This window comes from Phyllobates terribilis, unplaced genomic scaffold, assembly GCF_046119375.1.
Source record: "Phyllobates terribilis strain yellow unplaced genomic scaffold, ASM4611937v1 Scaffold_1__5_contigs__length_1240528914, whole genome shotgun sequence".
Taxonomy (NCBI): domain Eukaryota; kingdom Metazoa; phylum Chordata; class Amphibia; order Anura; family Dendrobatidae; genus Phyllobates; species Phyllobates terribilis.
In genome coordinates, this window is record NW_027362761.1 from 1046131152 (window position 1) to 1046155284 (window position 24133).

General features: G+C 44.8%; 1 protein-coding gene and 1 long non-coding RNA gene across 2 annotated transcripts in view; one reads left to right on the forward strand and one right to left on the reverse strand.

Moving 5' to 3' along the window:
- The window catches only part of LOC141158225 (uncharacterized), a 122962-nt gene that overhangs the window by 44134 nt on the left and 54695 nt on the right, over positions 1-24133 (reverse strand). The gene's annotated exons all lie outside the window — the stretch shown is intronic.
- Positions 8770-24133, forward strand: part of FAM149A (family with sequence similarity 149 member A) — a 196234-nt gene continuing 180870 nt past the window's right edge. The window contains exon 1 of the mRNA XM_073645354.1: positions 8770-9759. Within this exon, the coding sequence (XP_073501455.1) occupies positions 9137-9759 (623 nt within the window). The 5' untranslated portion in view covers positions 8770-9136. The remainder of the gene's footprint in view (positions 9760-24133) is intronic.

Sequence of the window (24133 nt, forward strand, 5' to 3'; positions counted from 1 at the left end):
CGCTGCCCTGAGGCCCCGCTCCACCTGTGGGGAGCCGCACCAACTAAGCTGCCTGACCACCGGCCTCAGGGAACATTAGCAGTGCTGGTGATCCTCACCAGACACCACGGGTGGCGTCACAAACTTTTCCTATCCCATACACCTTTCCCCCATTATCCCTTGCTTTTAACAGTGACCCCAGGGTACGGGCCCGGGAGCTGGCCACCGTGACATCCCCCAAAACTAACAGCAAGGCCCGGGCGCTGAGTAGTCATCCCCATCCCCTGGGAGCGTCATATATGTCTGTTCTATCTATTCTATTCTGACAGGTCTGTTTTTCTTGGAGATGAGTGTGTAAAAATCGTATTTTCTAAGTGCCGTGCGATTTTTTTATCGCACCCCGTGACTTGAATTGGCGAGTCTCGTCCGATATACGCCGTCACTCACAGCATGCTGTGATTTTTTTCTCAGTCCAATCAAAAAAATCACAGATGAGCAGTGAATCATTGAATAACATTAGTCATTTTTTATTGGATTGCACTCATCCGTTTTTCTCGCAGATTAGTATGAGCCCTTAGTATTATTACAGCAATAGCAAACCTATCCAGTTTTTTTATTAGTTTAGTGGTGAAAAAAATCAGTAGTTGGCCAAAAAAACATTTTTGGATTGTGTTGCCAGTTTATTTTTTGGTTGATGGAGATGTGTGATGGCTTATTTTTTGAGGGATGAGTCAACGTTTTTCTTTATACCATTTTGGGATAGATTTGGAGTTTTGATGGCTTGTTACAGCATTTTATTGTGGAATTGCAGCTACCAAAAAAAGGAATTTTGATGTTCTTGAATTTTTTCGTTTACGGTGTTTACCGATTGGGCTAATTATTTTTTTATTTTGATAGACCGGACTTTTCTGATTGCAGTAATATGTGTAAATATGTGTATTTTTTGAAAAAAAATTGTTATTTTAATTAAAAAGGGAGCTGATTTGAACTTTTATTTTTTTTTTATTTTTTTCATATTTTTTTTTCTATTCACTGTACTGGTTAGTCCCCTTAGGGGATTACTTGTGCTATGTACAGCAATGCCACATCATCGCTGCATATAGCAAACATCACAGTCTCCTTTGAAGCCTGACCACGGGCAAGGTTTCAAGGGAGCTTTGTAATGACAAGCATGGGGGTCTTCAGCAGACCCCTGGCTGTCATAACAGCCAATTGGCGACCCACCATTACGTGGAATGACATGCCCCAATACTGGTGCGTGTTAAATGCCTATGTCAGAGTTTGACAGCAGTATTAAACAGGTTAACAATCCGCTCCACCTGCAATTGTTGGCTATAACAGGCAGCCATGATATGTCATACTTGTGCAGTATATGTACTGTGGATGTTGTGAAGGGGTTTAATCATAACTTGAAAGTAAGGTTAATAATAAACTTTATTACAAAATCGTCAGTTTTACTCAAATTAGTTGATTAAAAAATGACTACACCCCACATCAAAAACTACTACATATAGTATTTTGCATGACCTTGTGAGGCAGTGAGGGGGATCATATGAGAGGGATGGTATGTGTCTCCTAGGATGTGCATAGAGGCATATTGAACCCGCTGGAGTGCATGGCTGTGATTGCAGTGCAGACTAAAGTAAAGTGTGAACTTGGTCAAGATATTTGGCTAAGTTAGATTTAATAAAACCCGGCATGGGTTTTTATTCTTGGAGTGGATGACAGGATGGCAGTGGGGCGGTCCACTCCCTCCAGCCCGGGTCTTACAAGTAGCTCATGGCCACAGATTCCTTTTAAAAACCTGCAGCAAAGGTTTGGGTGTGTCAGTGTTGGGATTGCAAGCAGCACAGCAGGAAGCTCTGCAAGCTTGTGTAAAGCTGAACACAGGCCTGTGAAGGCAACATATCAGACACACCATAAGTGACATGGCGCGACCGTCTCCCACGGCAACAGGAGTTCACGGACTGTGTGGATATCCCGGCTACAATCCGAAGGACAGCTTTTGCTTTGGAGTTGTGAGTTTTTGCTAAATAAAGCCGTTTAAGTTGGACTTTCCTTGGGTCACTGCCTCATTACTGCATAGTGTGAACACCGCCGCACTACATTATGGTGGAGAATGTGGGCAGTGTGAACTGAGGCATACCCCAACGCCAGCTGAATGTCTGTCATTAGGCCTGCCACTCTGCAGCCTAGGCCCGCTGACAAGATAGAGGAAATCCTGAGACAGTTGGTCCTCACACAGCAGTAACAACAATAGACTAATAACCTGTTGCTGCAGCAGATTGCGGCTCTGCAAGAGACGCCACCAACCCCAACCCCGGAACGTTGTGAGGCCCAGGACAAGGTCCGTTCAGCATTGAGGAAGCTGAGTCTGGAGGATGACTTGGAAGCCTTCCTCACAGTCTATGAGCGCACAGCGGAGCAGGCGACTCTGCCAGCCGGCCAGTGGGCTGAAGTGCTGGCTCTGTTCCTGATGGGCAATGCGCAGAAGGCCACTTTGTAGTTGGGAGGATGCCCAGGACTATGGGAAGCTGAAAGGTGAGATCCTTGCCCGACTGGGGGTTAATACGGGTGTTTTCATGGACCTTTGTGGAGGCCCGACCCGCCAGGTCTCAGGCATATGACTTGCTGCAGCTAGTTAAAAGGTGGCTCCAGCCTGAGACCTTGACTCTGGCCCAGATGGTGGAGAGAATGGTGGTCGACCGGCTGGTGAGAACTCTGCCAGCCGCTATACAGCGCTGGGTGGACAAGGGGACCCGGGTAACCTGGACCAGGCGGTTAGCCTGATTGAGCGATATACGGCCACTCAGGACTTTGTATGGGACTCTGCCCCACTGCGAATGGCACGCCGGCCCCTGCAAGCCCAGGAGTCTGGGAAAAGGCTATGTCCCTCTGCTGGGGACAGTCAGCACCGAGCCCATACTGAGGGGGTACCCCCAAGTGAAGGTGGCAGGAGACCAGCTTCCCCCAAATCGGCCTCCAGGACTAGTGGTGCCACCGCTATTAGATGCTGGCCATGCCAGGGGCCAAGAAATATGGCTGTCAACTGCCCCCTGGTACACCCACAGGTCATCTATGTATGCTCAGACCGTGTACACCGGGGACCCCGTGGGTACAACAGATGAACCCCATCTGTGCCAGGTGCACATCAATGGACATTGAGCGGAGGCTCTCTTGGACTCAGGGAACCTAGTGACCCTCATCCATGGGTCATTGATCTCTGGGTTAGAACCCACTGGGGGTAAAGTCGGGGTCACTTGCATACATGTCGAACTCTGCGAGTATCCAACAGCGGAGGTTACCTTTTCCACTCCGTGTGGAGAGGTTAAACATGTGGTGGAAGTGGTAAAGACTCTTCCATACGGGACTGTGCTGGGAAGAGATTTAACATTGTTTTGGTCCTTGTGGGAGAATAAGATTAACCCTCCCAGAATAAAGATGTGTCCGGGTGCGGAACCCGAAGATCTCAAGTCAGGGATACCTGCCGTAGGGGTCGCCAACCTAGGGACAGAGTGTGAATCCAATAGGTTTCCCCTAAAGGTATTGGCAGGAGATGTCGAGGAGACCCCATCGATCCCAGAGCTGGAAGTGTCCCGGGGAGCGTTTTGGACAGCTCAGCTACAGGATCCTACCCTGACCCGGGAACGGGAAAGGGTGATAGAGGTAAATGGGGTGGCTCAGCAACCGGGTGCAGAGATTGTCTTTCCACGCATGGCGGCCAACCAAGATTTACTCTATAGGGTTGACAAGATCCGGGACGACGTCTTGGAATTGAATGAGGTGTCAAAATTTGACCTTTATCCAATGCCACGGGTGGACAAGCCGATTGAGAGACTGTGACAGGCACAGTACTTCACCATGCTCGATCTGACCAAGGGTTACTGACAGGTGCCTCTGACAGAATCGGCGAAGGAGAAGACCACCTTTATAACACCAGACGGCCTCTATCACTATGTCGTCTTGCCTTTTGGGTTACATGAGACCCTCGCTACATTCCAAAGGCTGATGGACATAGTTTTGGAGCCCCATCAGAAGTACGCTTCTGCATATTTGGATGATATTATCATCTTTAGTACTGATTAGCAGACCCACTTGTCCCAGGTACAAGCAGTAGTGGATTCACTCAGAGCAGCGGGCCTGATAGCGAACCCAAAAAAATGTGCGATAGGTCTCGAGGAAGCCCAGTACTTGGGGTACGTAATTGGCTGCGGGGTTATCAAACCCCAAATAAACAAGATCGAGGCCATTCAAAACTGGCCCAAGCCTGTGACTACTAAACAAATGAGAGCGTTTCTCGGCATTGTCGGGTACTACTGACAATTTATACCTTACTTTGTGGGGAGAATGGCGCCCCTGACCGATCTTTGAGAAGGGGTAAGAAGTCGGTTATAGTACGGTGGAACCCTCAAGTGGAGGAAGCGTTCCAGTCCATGAAGTTGGCGTTGTGTGGATAGCGGGTCCTCATCAGCCCCAACTTCAAGAAAGGATTCATCGTACAAACAGATGCCTCTGAGGTAGGCCTAGGAGCGGTACTGTCACAAGAGGTGAACGGAGAAGAACATCCGGTCACCTACTTGAGTAGGAAACTTACACCAGCAGAAAAAAATTCTAGCGTAGTGGAGAAGGGAAGGAGTGCTTGGCTATTAAGTGGGCCTTGGAGTCCCTACGCTATAATTTGCTCGGGCGACAGTTTTGTTTGGATGAGAAACGCAAAGGAGAGGAATGCTCGGGTCACCAGATGGTTCCTGTCCCTACAAAATTTTAGTTTTTTGGTGGAACATCGGGCTGGGAAGTTGCATGGAAATGCGTATGCCCTGTCACGGGCAACCTGTATGGTGACAAGAGTTCAACCCCACAAGTTTGAACAGAGGGGGGGGGAATGTGAGGCAGTGAGAGGGATCATATGTGAGGGATGGTATGTGTCTCCTAGGATGTGCATAGAGGCATATTGAACCCGCTGGCGTGCATGGCAATCACAGAAACAGTTGTGATTGCAGCGCAGAAGAAAAGTAAAGTGTGAACTTGGTCAAGATATTTGGCTAAATTAGATTTAAGAAAATCCGGCATGGGCTTTTATTCTTGGGGTGGACTACAGGATGGCAATGGGGTGGTCCACTCCCTCCAGCCCGGGTCTTACAAGTAGCTCATGGCCGCAGATTCCTTTTAAAAACCTGCAGCAAAGGTTTGGGTGTGTCAGTGTTGGGATTGCAAGCTGCACAGCAGGAAGCTCTGCAAGCTTGCGTAATGTTGAACACAGGCCTTTGAAGGCAAGGTATCTGACGCACCCTAAGTGACACAGCCGTCTCCCAACAGGAGTACACGGACTGTGTGGATATCCTGGCTGCGATCCGGAGGACAGCTTTTGTTTTGGAGTTGTGATTTTTTGCTAAATAAAGTCGTTTAAGTTGGACTTTCCTTGGGTCATTGCCTCATTACTGCACAGTGTGAACACCGCCGCACTACAGACCTCCATAATTTTTAAGGACAGCACCAAGTCTTCTAGGCATGTTATGAACAAGTTGGTGACATACTGTAACATGTACCTTTTTCCATTCTTCAAGGAAGAGCTCTTTTAGAACCTTCTTCAGAAATGTAACAGATGTATGTTTTGGATCATTGTTATGTGGGAAAAGTGCATGTCTACCCAGGACATCGAGTGATGGCTGCATCTTCTCTTTCAATATCGAACATCTGTGAATTCATGATACCATCAATAAAATGTAGCTCCCCGACTCAGTAGCTCTCATGCAGCCCCACAAAAGGACACTGCTACCACAATGTTTCAGTGTAGATACCATGCATTTATCTAAATTTTATTTTTTCTAAATGCAGTTTCCAACTTGATAATGATCCAAAACACACTTGTCTTTCTGAAGAAGAACAGGGTAAAAGTGATTCAGCGGCCTAGCAATTCTCCTGATCTGACCCCAACAGAACACCTATGGGGAATTCTGAAGAGACAAGTTGAGCATCACTCTCCATCCATCATCCAGGCTCTAGAGAGATCATTCTTGAAGAATGGAAAAAGATAGATGTTGCAATCTGTCGCCAAATTGGTGCTATCTTTGAAAATTATGGAGGTCATACAAAATACTATATGTAATAGTTTTTTTATGTGGGGTGTTTTCATTTTTGCCTCAACTAATTTGAGTAAAAGGGAAGATTTTCAAACGGGGTGTACTCATTTATGGTAAACACTGTATACAGTAAAAAAAAAGAAGACACCGGTCTTGACGCCACTGTAAAAGCGACCAGAAAGCCAACAATAAGACACTTCTAAATGACAGCGTGAGGACATACCCTTAGGCTGTGTGCCCACGATGTGTTTTTCAAAAAATTCCGCATCGCAAACGCTTGGGAAACGCTTGGTAAATCTTCCCCCATGGTCTCCAATGCTATTCCACACTTTCAATGCCCATGCTGCGGATTTTTCCGCAGCGTTTATGCTGCGCTCAAAAATCCGCAGCATGTCCATTAATTTTGTGGAAGCGCTGCGTTTTCGCCGCCATTGACTTGCATTAGAATGTGCCAATTCCGCAAGACTGCATCTGTACTTGCGTAATTGGCGCGTTCTAATGTGCGGATGGTACCCGGGTGTAGAGGACAGGAGACTCTCCTCCACACCCAGGTACCATAAAAAAAAGGATAAAATAAAAAATAAAGATTATATTCACCTTCCGACGGCCCCCGGACTCCTTCTCTTCGCTTGCTGACAGATCGTGCAGGACTGAAGGACCTGCGCTGACGTCACAGTCATGTGACGGCAGATCTTTTCAGTACCGCGATCTGCCGGCAGCCAGCACAGGAGCTCAGCAAGTCTCGGGGGCCATTGGAAGGTAAGTAAGTATAATATTTATTTTTTTATTTTTAACCACTCTCTCGGGTCACACTATATAAATCCATGCCATTTGCATGTTGTCACAAGCACTTTCCAAGTGATGCTAATTGCTTGGAAAGCGCTTGTCAATCCGCATGCGGAAATGCCAGTGAATAACGCTTCATTTCCGCATGTCCCTGGCAGGAAAACGCATGTACAATCCGCATGTACAATCCGCATGTACAATCCGCATGTATAATCCGCATGCGTTTTTTTCTGCCAGGGGAGATGCAGAAACGCTCAGGAAAAAATCCTGAGCATTTCTGCATCGTGGGCACATAGCCTAAAGGCCCCGTCACACTAAGCGATGCAGCAGCGATCCCGACAACGATACGACCTGTCAGGGATCGTTGCTGCATCGCTAATACATCGCTGGTGAGCTGTCAAACAGGCAGGCTCACCAGCGATCAGGGGAGCAACGATATCGTGGAAAGAATCGTTCCACGATGTCCTGCTCCCGTTACCAGCCTGCTGCAAGCAGGAGCAGGCTGGTAACTATGGTAAACATCGGGTTACTAAGTGCGCGTGTGCCCCTAGTAACCCGCTGTTTACCATGGATACCACTCTGCTACCGTGAGCTGGAGCCTCCGCTCACCGTAGCAGAGTGGTATCTATGGTAAACAGCGGGTTACTAAGTGCGCGCGTGCCCCTAGTAACCCGATGTTTACCATGGTTACCAGCCAGATCGTTGGTCCCGCTGGTCACACACAGCGATGTGTGCTGGCCAGCGGGAGGCCAACGACCAAAAAATGGTCCAGGACACTTTGCAACGATCAGCGACCTCACAGCAGGGGCCTGATCGTTGCAAAGTGTCACACATAGCGACATCGCTGGTGAGGTCGCTGGTGAGTCACCAAAACCGTGACACAGCAGCGATCTCGCTAGCGATATCGCTTAGTGTGACGGGGCCTTTAGAGAGAAAGAAGCCCATCATATATTTGCACCAAGACTTATTCTTGTCTGTGTCCACTCCTATCACACACTATTCTGACATCATCACGATAGATTATAGACTGTAAATACTATTGTGACATCCATTGAATAGACCATGATCTATATATACATATACACTATTGCGATATCTTAACAAGTCACGGCTTCTACAATATTTTCAATCTATATATACAAACTATAGCAAGATTATGGCAGTAGATCCCAAGCTGTAACTATCCGCATGCCCTATTTATGGGGTACTCACTGATTAGGGTCACATTCTGTCTGACATACTACTTATGGAAGGCACGTTTACACAGATATTTTAGAAAATGTTGCTCTTTACAATAGAAACAATAATTTTCCCTGATCGCAAAATAAAATAAGTTTTTCCCTCTGTAATTGGGTGCTCTTATTGCATGTACTGAGACCTAAGTGGCAGCACGGTGGGTCAAATCCCACCAAGGACAACATCTACAAGGAGTTTGTATGTTCTCCCCGTGTTTGCGTGGGTTTCCTCCAGTTTCTCCTGTTTCCTTCCACACTTCTATTGATAGGGAATTTGGTTTGTGTAGACACTGATGATGATGTCTATGATGTTCTGTGGAATTAATGGAGATATATAAGTGAGTAAAATAAATATATACAGTAATAAGGGTTGAGAGCTAAACAGAAGTGTGCTTTCATTTTAACTAATATAAGACACGAGATACAATGATACAACTTGTGCAGGGTTCTCGAAATGGCCCAGTTATACTGTATGGTAAAGTTGTACATGGCACCTCTCTTTGTCAGCACTCTGGCTGATTTTCGGCTGCAGAGTACAATACTGTGACTAATGTGTTTTCTTTTCCTGTCGTTCAGGGTGAAAGCTTTACCTTCCAAGCCTCATAGCTGGAAAGGCCCAATTACAAGTCGCTCTTCTTTTTGTTTATCATAGCAACCCCCCGCCCCTTTACTCTGGTGTCAGCTGCTCCGAGCCATTGAATCAAGACATAAACAGGCAGCTTTCTCCTTTCTTCCAGGATCACAGATATGCAATTTTCTTTCTTTGCAAAACCATTTTACTCATTTTCCAGGATTTCTTCATTTTTGGACAAGACGCCTAATTTCTAATAAAATAAGAGAAAGACGGCTGAGCCAAACCCAAATATTACAATTTTTAACTCCCTTTTGATCTGTTTTCATCAGCTATTATTTTGATCCGTTCTCCTTTTCTAGAGACGTGTCACTTCGGCAGATATCCGGGATGCACAGTTTTTTATCAGCCCTTTGTATTTGTACTGCTATACAGAATTTGAATTGCAGTCATTAGTATTATTTTTAATCTTTGACCATAAAGACATGAAGGTTGCAGTCTTGGACTTGGGAACTGTATTTGCTAAATTTTTTAAATCCTCCGTCTCTCCTCTAGGTCCTGGCCCAACCAGTAACCCTTTTTCTCAAGGCTCTAATGCAGTGAACTCTTCAGGAACAGCAGTCCCTTCCCTGGGCAGTAAAACACCATTTCTTCTGCTTTCTGCACCACCATCCCCTCTTCATATCCTCAATACACCAACCACATTGACCTCTTCTCTGTCCCGTATTCCCTCTGGAAAAGCTTTGACTCCTAGTCCACACTCAAGTGGTATTTCTGCACCCAGCAGCCCTTCTCATCCGGTAAAGTCCCATCCATTGAACTCAGTATCCAGTAGTGCCGCACAACTCAGGCAAGTTAATGAGGAGTCATGGATAAATCCACAACCTACTTCTTCATCTCCCACTCCATCGACAACAATACTGGTACATCCAGCACCAACAAGTATCAACACAACATCTCCGACAATGCCATCTAGCCACTCAATTCGGTCACCGAGGCTTCTTCAAGAGACATCTGCGACCGGGTGGAACACCAAATCGATGCTCTTTACCCTGCCTGATATTGGGGAGGAGAGCACAGATTATGAAGACAACCTCTACAGCCATGGGTGAGTTGTATTTGAAGAAGAAAGTCACATCTCTCTATATATAACTCTGAATATCCTCTGGTTTTAATTAACAGTGAGACTCTTTGAATTACTGAGTATTCATGCATACACATGGCTTCAGCTGGTTACAGTCTATTCTATGTGCTCATTGTATCTGTCAGCAGCACCTACTGTTTCACTGCAGTCTTAGTAATAGTTCAGTACAATAGCAGCCAAATGCGATGATAGGTGATATAACCGGCTAATAACATGGCTCATTGTGTGGTCGAACAATCGTGACTATAGTAGAAATAAAAACTCTGCAAATAAAAAATAAAAGAAGTCTGCGTTACATGCAACAATTGTAACTAGAGTTCAATAGTGACAATCACTATATATAAATGGGAAGAATATAATTCATTGAATCAGAAAACTATCTAATCCAATGAAAACATTCCTTCTTCAACCATCCTATCTCTATGATTGCATTGTACAAAGAATGTTGGAATCAAAATATAAAAAGCTGATTGTATCACAACAGGAATAGGTTTTACAGTAAAATAAAAAAAATGTCAGTGTGGAGATGATCAGCTGAAACCAACCCAAGGCTAGGGGTCACACGACCGTATTTTTGCTCATCTGAGAATATCGGTCTGATTATGCTAATCACACTCTGATCAAACTCTGACCAGATCAGAGTGTGATCCAATTTTCCTGGATGACGAAAAGATGAAAAAAAAAAATTTCTCCATCTTCTCCATTCTGTCAGTCCGTGAAAATCGGATTGCACTTAGATGTCATCCAAGTGCAGTCCGATTTTTTTTCCACAGACTCATTGACTTGCATGGTCGAGTGTGATCCAAATATCAGATGCAAATCGAGCAAGCTGTAATTTTTTTCCTCGGACAGACTCTGTTCAAGGAGAATCAGACATCTGCACGGCACCATACAATAACATCGGCCCAAGTGCGATTCGATGTTTTGTTCCATCGCACTCAGACTGAAAATACGGTTGTCTGCATGTCCCCTAACAATGTATGTTTATGCTCTCTGTCGAAATAGGACCAAAGTCTGTAATTTTACTACCATGTAGAAAAGAAAAGTTTCCCAAAAAACATTTGTCAATTGATCAAAATGGTCTTAATATGGTGCTTTTTAAAAATAAAACTACTGTATAATTTTTTTCTTAATTTAAAATATTGCACTATTTGTAAGATATAGAAAAATGTTTGGCCCCTGGGGAAATAAAAATCAGGAAGTGTATGGGAGTGTGCACATGACGTCTTTTTCACATGGGCAAACTCGATGAGTTTTTCAAGAAGACGATTTAGGAAAGGCTGTCGGGTTTTTTTTTCTTTTCTGAAGCGTCTTTTTAAGCATGTTTGGTCATTTCTCTAGCACTTTTTTGACTATTTTGACCACCAGAGGGTATTTTTTAGCATCTTACCAGCATTTTTGTGGCATCATTTTTTTACTGAGATTCCAGGACATTTTTTAAACTTTATTCAACAATAAAGAAACTGTTAGCGCTTATTCAATCAAAAACAGTGAGAAAATGCTCAATTAGACGTCAAGGCATTATGAATCTTCTCATTTCCTTGTGGTGTAAAGCCTAGAGCATTTTCAGAGCTGAAAACACCTGAAGAATATAAAGGTCAATTCTTTGATCCACTAAAAGACGCTCAAAAGACTGAACATATGAACATTTTCCATAGAAACATATGTTTATTCTTTTCAGTGTTTTCTAGGTACTTTTTCATGCTTCATGTCGTGTGCTTTTTCATGTTTCCTATCGGACCCACCTGAAAAAGACATTGTGTACATATACCCTATTACAGCCAAGACTCAGCCCTTCTAGTTTAGTAGGGGTTGTATGCATTTCCAACTTCTTTCTTGAGCAGTTGCTCATGCCCCAATCTGTGCATGCTCCACTTCTTCTAGACTTCTATGGATTCCATTGAACTTAGCCAGTTGCCGTGCATTCTCAGGGGGCATCCTTTGACTTCTATGGGCTTACCTGACTTAATTTTTTCCTCTCCTGGCGTGATATATGTCACATAACTTCTACTTTACTTCACTGAACAATTTTATACATTTGGAAACTACAAAGAAAACATAGTAAATTGTGGCCAGTGCACAATATTGTGGCCAATGTATGCAACTATATGGCTATCTACTGTATACAAATATAGGGGAGTACATATAGCCTATTTCATATGAAACAAAATATTGCACTCAGTGTTGTAACTAGAGTACAATGGGCCCCGATGCAAATTTTGGACCTAGGCCCCCACCTACATGTTGGTCAGTTGTATTAACCCTTATAGTGCTCTAAATCATTTAAAGACATACCTGTTTAACCCCTTCCACCATAAGGTAATAATGTTTCCCATCTTATAGTAATGTCACTCATCCAGGGCCCTTTCCTAGTACAATGTCCCTTATCCTGGATCCCTTCTGGTAATTATGTCCCCCATCCTGTCTCCCTTCCAGTAAAAATGTCCCCCCATCATGGGTCTCTTGCAGTAATAATGCATCATCCTGTGCCTCCTCTTCCAATAAGAATGTTCCTCATCCTGGTCAAATTCCAGTAATAATGTCCAACATCCTGAGCCCTTCCTGCTATAATCTTCCCCCATCTTAGGCCCCTTCCAGTAATAATGTCCCCCATCCTGGTGTAACGTCCTTATCCTGAACTCTTCCATTAATATATGTCCCCCATCGGGGGCCCCTTCTAGTAATATATGTCCCCCATCCGGGGCCATTTCTAGTAATATATGTCTCCCATCCAGGACCCCTTCCAGTAATATATGTCCCCCATCCTGGTGTAACGTCCCCATCCTGGCCCCTTCCAGTAATACATGTCCCTCATCCTTGGCCTCACCCTGGTATAATGTCCTGTAATAATGCTCTCCATTGTGACGCTGTTCTCTAACACATTTAAAAAATTGAAATAATTCTTCTCACTTTCCCCCACTCCCACAGCATCCTCTTCTATAGCTGGCGCAGAGACCGGCAGCTAACTTTGGCTAACTTTGGCTATGACATCACCGCTATGACGTCAATGCTACGTGCCGCATGTGACTGGCACGCCGGCGGCATGTATTGCAGTGCAGGAACCCAGTGGGTCTATGCACCACAATACTTTTTGGCTGAATGTGCTGATGCACATCCATCTAAAATAGGCGCTGGCATCAGCGGACCCCCCTCCTCTACAGGACTGGTCGTGGTCACAGAGGATATGCTCCTGATTGCACCATTTACCTCCCAAATTCTGCCAGTGGGCAAAGTAATCACACATAGTCAAGTGCAACAGAAAAACAGGCAGCATGCACTGTATGGGAATATTCACAATCAGTGGACATACTGCAGAATTACTGTCAGCATATTAAATGGGGTTTCGATTTTAAATTTGCAGCATGTGCTCAATTAGTGAATCATAGGATGAAATCTACAATAAATCCGTAATAATAACATCTGCATGTAAAACATGGTGACTTTGCTGCAGACAGATTTTTTCCATCACTTCTGGATCACCCGCTAACAAACAAGATTCTATTCTTTTCAAGATGACTAGAGAAGAGCAATTCAGTTCACACTACTGTCAGTCTTCACTTTGGTGCTCAATATCTTATGCGCTTCTGGCACTTATTAGCCCTTGTGATGTCACGACGAAGCATGGATTCTCGAAAAGACCATAAAAGAAGTTTATGGACCAGGCTTAGCTGCTGACCTGCTCCATACACAGCGGGTAGCGGCTTTGTTACACAACTGACATTCTCCTGCATTTGCTGGAATCTGTCAGCCCATCACAGGTTGATGACGGGGTGCCAATGGGTTGTCATGGTAGTGGGGGGGTCTAACAAAGTACCCTTGTCTACCATGGTAGTAATAACAATAATACAGACCGGACATAATAGGAAAATGCTCACAGCGTGATATACTGCAATGCTGAAGAATACTAGTGACTGAATGGTTACAGTGTCAACTATCCTAATAGGACCTAAAACTTTAAAAACTTACATTTTCTTAATTTAAAAGAAACAAAAAACCCCACAAAATATAAACACTTGAATCTTTCCTTTTTCCATTCTATTAAAAAAAAATCTAATAAAATGAACATAACTTGTATTTTTATGTTCTTAACAAACAATTAGTTATCCTGTACTTTAACCCCTTCACCCCTGGGCCATTTTCCGTTTTTGCGCTTTTGTTTTTTTGCTCCCCTTCTTCCCAGGGCCATAACTGTTTTATTTTTTGGTAAATATGGCCATATGAGGGCTTGTTTTTTTGCGGGACAAGTTGTACTTTTGAAAGACACCATTGGTTTTACCATATCGTGTACTGGAAACCAGGAAAAAAATTCCAAGTGCGATTAAATTGCAAAAAAAGTGCAATTCCATAATTGTTTTTTTTAAATGTTTTTTTACCATGTTCACTAAATGCTAAAACTGACCTGCCATTATGATTCTCCAGGTCATTACGAGCTCATGGATACCAAACACTTGGTGAAAAAAAATTCAAAGTTTGTAAAAAAAAAAAAAAAAAAAGTCGCCATTTTCTGAGACCTGTAGCGTCTCCATTTTTCAGGATCTGGGGCTGGGTGAGGGCTCATTTTTTGCGTACTGAGCTGAAGATTATAGTTATATCATTTTGGGGTAGATACAATGTTTTGATCGCCCGTTATTGCATTTTATTGCAATATCGGGGCGACCAGAAAACCGTAATTCTGGCATTTTTTGACTTTTTTCTCATTATGCCGTTTACTGATCGGATTAATTCTTTTTATATATTGATAGATCGGGCAATTCTTAACGTGGCGATACCAAATGTGTATATTTGATTTTTTTTTATTGTTTTATTTTGAATGGGACGAAAGGGGGGTGATTTAAACTTATATTTTTTTAATTTTTTTATATTTTTAAGAACTTTTTTTTTTTTTTTGACATGCTGCAATAGTTTCCATCAGGTCGTCTGTGTGTAGCAGAAATGCTTAACTTTTATGAGCGCTGACTGGGCGGCGTCCATCCTGGCAATGACAACCGCTGGGGTTTCATGCAGACCCCGGGTTGTCATGCCAACCCATCGGCGACCCACGGTCATGTGATACTGGCGCCGATGGGCGGAACTAGTTACGTCCTTCTGCCACGGCCATGTTAAATGCAGCTGTCAGAGATTGACAGCGACATTTGACATGTTAACAGCCGTGGGTGGATCGCGATTCCACCCGCGGCTGTTAGTGGCACATGACAGCTGATCAGATCATCTGTCATGTCTCCGGAAAGGTGCGGGCTCATTGCTGGAGCCCGCGCCAAAGGATGAGACATGCCATGTGCCGTACATGTACGGAACGTGTCATTAAGGGGTTAAAAAGTTGGAGCTAACGTGTCATTTTACCACACAGTGAATGTCGTAAATAACATAGTCATAGTCGTTCAAAGTCTGCAAAGTAGATAGAAACCAGACCATAATACATGTAGTTATTAAAAAGCACAAAACCGGGGTGCTACTTGTCGTTTCTTCAGTGTAACATGGAGAAAGTAGAGCCCAGTTTCCGAGTTGCTGATTGTAGATTAAAATCCAAACTTTTCATTTTGATACCGTTAAAGACCAATGACACAAGGCAAAATTCAAAAAACGCATAAGAGACCAACGCGTTTCGAACTAGTAAACGTTTATATTCCTGGTAATTTACGCAAAAGTGTTTATAACTCCATAACACTCTGGTTTCTATTTGGTTTTTATGCATTTTTTTATATTGCTATGTATCATTAGATTTTAATGGCATGAAAATAACAATTATTGGATTTTAATGTACAATCAGCATCTTGGAAGCTGGACTTCTTTATGATACATAAAAAGAAAAATTAAACAACAATAAAAAAAGAAAACACATGACAAAGAATTTTTTTTTTCAGATCACAATATTATAGATTAAGTAGTGAAAAAGACAAATAATCCTGTAAAAAAAAAGTCAAATAAGACAAATAAAAATGTATGGCTTTTAGAAAACAGAAATGAATAGCGAAAGTGAAAAAAATAAATAAATAGCTGTGTCAGAAAGGGGTTATTTCCTATACCTACTGTATGTAAGACCTATTTGTCATCATTATTTTAGTAGGGCATTAAAACTTATCAGCAGCTGAGGGCTCGCGCTTTTTATCTTTAACATTTTAGACACATGAATAGAAGCACTTTAACATGTCGTTAGCAAACAAAATAAAAATTGTTAATAACAATGAGATGAGGAAACGGTTGCAGATTCCTCTCGCCCTGCTGAGTTCTCCTTAGCATTGCTGATCCCTGTTAGCTCCCAGCATGCATTGCCCGTATTTTGTTCTTTAGGGCTGAAAAGAAAGTGTTCTGAGCCTCCTTAATTATAGCCTGAGTGCCGGGAGAGAGGCAGACAGTACACTATGCCATGTGTCTTGTCTTATAATACCATATAGCATATCTTTTACCATTACGAATACTCTACCTGCATATATTCAAATATAAATTCAGAAATAGGAAAATGCTATTGACCTGCAGATATAGGGTTAGTCTGCAGATAAATTGAGTAGTGATGATGTCTGACACTGTGGAATACAATGGTGATATAAAGTAAGCATAATAAATAATACTGTAACAAAGCTGCCCGGCCGCCACACTGAAAATGAGAAAATGAACTTATATTCTCCTCTTAGTCATAGAGGCGTACACTGAGCGGTTACAGTCGTTGCTCACCAGGAAGTAATTACTCTCCGGCACTTTGATTGACAGCTTGCTCTCCACAGATGTGCTGCAGAGCAAACTGTCCAAGTTCTGGGGCGTGCTTGAAGCCGCTGCTCACTGAGTACTGAGGTATGACCCTAACTACTCCTTGCACACCCCTATGACTGAAAGCTGGCAGCTCCCAGGAGAATATAAGTTAATTTTCTCTTGGTAGCCATGCTTTCAGTAAGGTGGCCAGGTAGCAATGTAAAGCTATTTACTTGCAGATTAACCCTATATCTGCAGGTAAATAGTGTTTTATGAGGTGGCAGGTTCCCTTTAACTCCTAACCGATGATGCAAGTCGGTAGCAGGAGTATGGAGCAGGCTCACGGGGTGAGCTCGCCCTACACCCGACAAATAATGGCAGTAACACACAGCCAGGATCTGCCTCTATCAGTCGGAGCTCCAATAGCGACTGTTAACTTACTAAATGCCGTTGTCACATTCTGACAGCCCCATTAATAGAGCGCCAGCATGGGCTACGACAGCTAGGGATCTTTTGAAGACCTCCATGCCTGTTACCAGATAGCTCCTTTGAAGCCCAGCCTGTGGCCAGGCTTCAAAGGAGACCGTAATTTTTACCATATGCAGCAATACTGTGACATTGCTGTATATAGCACAAGTGATCAGACAATCACAGGTTCAAGTCCCGTAAGGTGGCTAATTACAGTAAAAAGTAAAAAAAATAAGTTTTACAAAATATGAAAAAAATAAAAACATAAAAATTCAAATCATCCACCTTTGTCACCATTAAAAATAAAGATAACAAAAAAACTACCTACACATAATTAGCATCACTGTGTCCAGGAAAATCCAATCTATCAAAATAAATTAATTAACCCAATCGGTAAACACCATAAACGGGAAAAAAAATAAAAACGCCAAAATTGTGGGTTTTTTGGTCGCCGCAATGCCATAAAAAATGCTGTAAGAATGATTAAAATTTCATACCTGTCCCATAATATCAATAAAAATGTCTCGACACGCAAACAATAAGCCCTATCGACCGAAAAATGAAAGCATTACGGATCTCGAAATATGAAACACATTCAAATTTTGATTTACAAAATTCTTTTTTTTTTTTTACTGAGAAAATAAAAAAAATAACTGGACAAGTTTGGTATTGCCGTAATCGCACTGATGAGGAGAATCATTTTTACCACACAATGTACGCCATAAAAACAACTCCCAAAAAACAATATCAGAATTGCAATTTTTTTTTTTTTTTTTTTCGCAATTTCACCTCACTTGGATTTTTTTCCGCTTTCCAGTACACTGTGTAGTAAAATGAATGGTTTCATTCAAAAGTACAATTCGTCTCACAAAAAAACAAGCCCTCATATATCTGTGAGGACAGAAAAATAATAAAGTTATGGCTCTTGGAAGAAGGGGAGGAAAAAACGAAAGCACAAAAATGGAAATAGGCCATGTCGGAAAGGGGTTAAAATGCATTTATAGGGTGCAAAATCATTGTAAGAGCTTTCCCACCATCCTCACACACAAAATACTGCACAAATAGACAGTGTTACATCCAGTAACAGATTTATTGTATCCAGTGTCTACAAGGTTGTGAGATTAGGAAATAATAACCACTTATACTGCTTGTATTCTTATCCCACAGGAGAGGCTGTGGTTGTTGGCATTCTGGGTAAAAAGCTTATTGGCACCTGCAATCTCCACATTCCCTACTGCCCATCTGATGCCTGCCAATAATGGAGTGGCACAATGTGTACAAAGTCTTTTCATCTTGTTGGCTCTATGAATGTACAGTACATGTGTCTGAGAGTCTGGGATTCTCTGGAACTCTTACGGCAGTCTTACACATTATATAGACCTAATCTGATGGTTGAGCAACTGTTGAACAAATGATTATCTGGTAAATGGCTCTTAAGGCCTTCATACACATTAAAGTATGTTGATGGTTGAACAAATGTTTAGCAATTGATTTTTAATGAATGCTTCTATTGCAGATACAACCAGACATATTTTCACCCTTATTGCCAGTAATAGTCTTTCAACCTGGCCATACATGCTCAGTGATGTTGTGCGATGAATGAACAATCTTTCTGGGAATATTTTTTTCAATGAACGATCATTCGCAGATGAATGAATTTTCATTGAAAGAATATTCCCAGAAACATCGTTCATATGTCTTTCAACCAAAAAATATCAAACAAGGTGGATTTCATTTGACACAATGGTCTGTGATCATCGGCTAAAATAATAGTTTTCTCGTGAAGCCGTTGTATACATTCGACTACTTTGGCTGAACTGACTAACATCAGCAATAATCAGTATTCATCTTCCCTTTGTTGGATGTGGATGTAAGGATGGCGCTCAGAAACTGAGCCCGCTCCACACACGGTGGGTGCTGATAGCGTTACATAATCAAAATAGGCTTCTAACCGCAATGATTGCCACAATCTCTGACAGTGGCATTTAGGGCAGGTGGCCAGAGTTGCACAATGGCCCCCCCACAATGATATTTTGGGGTGCTGATGGGTTGCTATGGCAGTTGGGGCTGGGGGCATCCTGAAGAGCCCCATGGCTGCCATGTTGGTATTCCTGTGAAGCTCAATCATAGATGGGGCTCCATAGGAGACCATGATTTGACCTATACCACTGTAATACAGTGGTACTGCAGTATATAAAACAAGAAAACAGATAATTGGGCAACATGTTGGCTTATTCGTTAGTACTGTATCCTTACAGAGCTGGGGTTCTGGGTTCAAATCCCACCAAGGACAACATTTGCAAGTAGTCTGTATGTTCTCCCTATGATTATGTGGGTTTCTGCTGGGTGCTCTGGTTACATCCCACACTCCAGAGACATATTTTCTTGCTTGTCAGTGCATTACATGGTAAAATGAATGGCAATGTTTAAAACTATAACTCATTCTACAAAATTTAAGCCCTCTTATGACTGTCAACAGAAAAAAGTAGAAAAAAACAAATGCACAAAAACCAAAAGTGGTTTAGGTAGGAAGGGGTTAGATCATGATGCACATTGTGAGCCTGCAATTCTACATGTTATAGGAATGGCACCGATCTATACTTTAGGGCTCATGCATACAGACGTATGGCAACTGCCATGGAGGTCCATGATCACTCAAATTTTATTTAAAGGGAATCTGCCAGTAAGATCATCCCTCCTAAACCATCTATATGGGCACTCAGGTCATTAGAAGCTGAATAAAATGATACCTCGTTATCTCTAATCCGATGTCTTATTCTCTTATTCCAGAGTAATCAATGTTTTTCTTATATGTAAATGATCTGCTAAGAATTATGGGCTGGACACTGATCTGCATGAGAGTCTGAGATTGTTTTAATACAAGGATGCATTAGCAGTGTGAAACATGTAACTAATAAATAAAGTTGTACTCTGCAGCGCTATAGCATGTAAATGACGCGCCCCTGGGCCTGTGTCGCGCTGCGTTGCGCACGCGGGAGCTTACCCGGAGCCGGACCTCTTGAGGGTTGTAGTCTCGTGGCGGTGATCCGGTCCGTGCCCAGGGAGTCAGACTAAGTGGCGCTGTATTAGCGGTAGATGTAGGACGACTACGCCACCCGTTGAATGCAGCTATGGAGCTGCCGCTGCAGGGCAGACCGCTGAGGCCGGTGGTAGGATAGTGCAGCGTAGATGGTATAACCCCCAACGGGAGGGGTATGGCCTCAGGGCAGCCGACGTGGATGATGGGGGTAGCAGGAACCACTCGGAGACGGTACGGTGTAGTTCAGGGTCTTTACTGGTGACAAAGACAGACCCTCCCGGAGTACTGGCTAGCGATTGGGGCCTGGTCAGTCCTTGAGCAGATGGGATCTCCCCTGGCCAGGCGGAGTTGTAGGCCTCCCAAACTAACTGTACTCTTCTGGCTACCTTGCTAGAGGCGGTATAAGTAGCCCACGTCCCTGAGTGTACCGTGTGGTGCTCACCCGTATGGCCGGTGACTCGGGGCCTTCTAGTAGCTTCCGCTCCACGACGGAGGTGCTGGTCCCATGCGTGTGACCGTGCCTTCGGGCTTCTTGGCCAGAGGACCTGAAATCCCCTGCCTGACGGATTCTGCTGCTGGGTAGGAGTTAGTCCCCACAGCCTCGGACTCCGGGTCCGGTAAGAAATCTTCTCAGTCAGGGCGAGCTCTGCAGCTGCCAGCCCCTGACTCCTTGTAACACTGCTCCCACAGAGCTCCTGATGTTCTGTTCCTATATTTGCTTCTTTTCTCTGTCTCTACTTCTTCTCTACTCACTAACCCTGCCTCAGCCCCAGGTTTATCTAGGGGAAGTTCTTCCCCTCCCAGGACTGGGCAGGAGGTGTGGCATGCATAGGATCCCTGACCAAGAGACCTCCCACCTGCTCTCAGACGTAATATCTCTATCACTGTGGCAACCAGACCCCTGGGGTGTCACATTTCCCCCTAGTGAAATTTAGTACTCCGGGACTAAACATATTTTAGAAAAACATAACAAGATATAACAATAACAATACAATAAAGAAACACATAAAGGTGGTCACGGCATGTCCGTAACCGGGTGCAGTCTTTGAAGAAAGCAAGGTGTCCATTTCACCAAAACAGGGAGACGTAACCAGGTAGGGGTCTGTCCTGCCCCGAGTCCTTAACAGTCTTTAGTCCGTCCTGGGTTACGCTCCAACTATGTACACAGGATTCCCGGTAAATCCACCAAAGACTCCTATAAACAACTAGAAACACATAATTATACACAAGCAACAAGAAAAACAGGTAACCACAAATAAAACAATTTATACACTTCAAATCCTCCAACGTGCGGGTAACTGGCCTCTAGTGGCCCTAGTGGACCTACGGAGCTGACTGTCTGGCCCTGAACTACAGGGTGTAGGAGCTGTTAAGGTTAAACTGGGCAGTGGTCTACGGGCCCTTTGGCTCACTAGGGATATGGCAGGCTCACTGCAAGCAGAGGGTTGATCCTCCTGGTCTGCTGGTGTGGGGTCTTCTGCCTCCTGGACCGGCTGTTCTTCCAGCTCTACCTGTTGCTCCGTAGGTGCTTGGGATGCTGGTTGGAGGAAGGTGAGTACGGGTACCACAACTGCACCATTGACTTGAGTCCAAGACCGAGGGAAGTCTCCGAGCACAGTACTAACCATATCTTCCCTTTCCTCTACGGGTCGATGGTCTTCTTGTTCCTCTTCAGGGTTCCGTAGCTGTTCAGGACACTTCTTCAGGTGATCCCGGGATACAATGGCTGTGGTCTTCCCTCCGTCTTTACTGATGGTACAGACCTTCGGGTTCTCGTGGCTTGAGGGCAGTACGGTGTACGGGTCCTTCTCCCACTGGTCGTCCAACTTGTGGAGCCGTCTTTTCCTCTTCAAGACCTGCTCTCCGGGCACCAGGGGAACAGCGGGAGCATACTGGTTGTAAGTTTTCTCTTGTCTCTCCCTAGCCTGACAGAGACTTCGCTCCACGCTCTCCTGTACTTTCCGGTACTGCTGCTGCCTCTCTGTGTCCCAGTCTGCTTCTGGTGAAGTGTCCTCGGGTGTCAGGACTCCCATTTCCAGGTCAACAGGTAACTTACCAGGTCTCACCCTCATTAGGTAAGCCAGGGTACAGTTGGTGGAACCTACCGGGATGTGGTTGTATAGGTCCACCAGATCGGGCAGCTTCTCAGGCCACAGACTGCGTTCTTCCAGGGGCAACGTTTTCAGAAGATCCATTACCACCTGGTTCATTTTCTCACAAAGTCCATTAGTTTGCGGATGATAGGGTGTCGTCCTTATCTTCCGGCAGCCATACAGATTGCAGAATTCCTGGAAGACCTCCGCTTCAAAGGCAGGTCCCTGGTCCGTCAGCACTTGGTCCGGGTACCCGTGTGGACGGCAGAAGTGCTGCTGGAAGGCTCTAGCTGCTGTTTGAGCCATTAAGTCCTTGACGGGGACGACAACCAAGAACCGGGAGTAATGATCCACGATGGTTAACGCGTAGACGTAGCCACTTCTGCTTGGGGTCAGTTTTACATGATCCAAGGCTACCAGTTCCAACGGCTGCCGGGTGGCGATGGACTGCAGGGGAGTCTTCTGGCTGGCACGGTCCTTCCTCCTCAGGTTGCACGGGCCACAGTCTCTGCACCACCTCTCGATGGTTCCCCTCATGCCTACCCAATGGAACCGCCCGCGCAGCAGGAACTCCAGCTTCTTCCATCCGAAATGCCCAGCTCCATCGTGGTATGCCTCCATCACCATGGCTGCGTCTCGTCGTGGCACCACTACTTGCCAGATTAGTTCATGCGTCCGGGAGTTAACCATCCTGCGGCACAACTTCCCCTTGTAAAGGAACAGTCTACTCTTTTCTGCCCACAGTTGCTTGGCTTCCTCCGGAGCGTCTGGGTCAAGGCGAGCCTCTGGCTGAGTCAGCATCTCCTTCACCAGCCGGACAGCAGGGTCACTGTCTTGCGTTTCCGCCCAGTTGTAGTGAGGTAAGGGGTTAAGCGTAGCGCCTTGCTTACTCCTTACCCGATGGGAATACTGGATAGTCCCATGACGGTGAAACGCGGGGAGTTCGACTTCTTCCAGTCCCTCTGGATCCTCTCCTACGTCCGGTAGGTTTGGCATCCTGGACAGGGCGTCCGCGTTGGTATTGGAGCGTCCTGCCCGGTATTTGATGGTGAACTCGTAGTTGGACAGGCGGGCCATCCATCTCTGCTCTAGGGCACCGAGTCTTGCCGTGTCCAGATGTGTCAACGGGTTGTTATCCGTGTACACGACGAACCGGGAAGAAGCGAGGTAGTGCTTAAAGCGTTCGGTGACTGCCCACACCACTGCCAGGAACTCTAGCTTAAATGAGCTGTAATTCTCAGGGTTTCTTTCGGTGGGTCGCAGTTTTCGGCTGGCGTAAGCGATTACTCGCTCTTTCCCCTGCTGGATCTGGGACAGCACGGCTCCTAGCCCGATGTTACTTGCGTCGGTGTAGAGGATAAAGGGCTGGCTGTAATCCGGGTACGCCAGGATTTCATCCCCCGTGAGGGCCATCTTCAGCTGGCGGAAGGACTCTTCTTCCAACTTCTCCCATCTGAAGGGCGGCTTCTGGTTCTTGGCCTTCCGGGACTGGCCTATCAGGAGGTCCTGCATAGGAGCTGCCTTTTTGGTGAAACCGGGGATGAACCTGCGGTAGTAGCCTACCAACCCGAGGAACTGCCGCACTTCCTTTACACTGGAGGGACTTGGCCATTCCTTAATTGCGGTGATCTTATCAGGGTCGGGAGCCACTCCGTCAGCGCTCACCACGTGTCCCAGGTACTGCACCTTTGGTTTCAGGAGGTGACACTTGGAGGGTTTCACCTTTAGGCCGTAGCTTGCCAGAGCTTCGAACACTTCCGCCAGGTGTTTCAGGTGGTCCTCATAAGTCTTAGAATATACGATGACATCGTCCAGGTACAACAGGACCGTCTCGAAGTTTCTGTGGCCCAGACAGCACTCCATTAATCGTTGGAAGGTTCCTGGTGCGTTGCAGAGTCCGAACGGCATGCAGGTAAACTCGCTAAGTCCCATCGGGGTGGTGAATGCGGTCTTCTCCCAGTCCGCCTCTGCTACAGGAACCTGCCAGTACCCACTAGTGAAATCCAAGGTAGAGAAGAAGTTAGCAGATCTTAAAGCAGCCAAAGACTCCTCT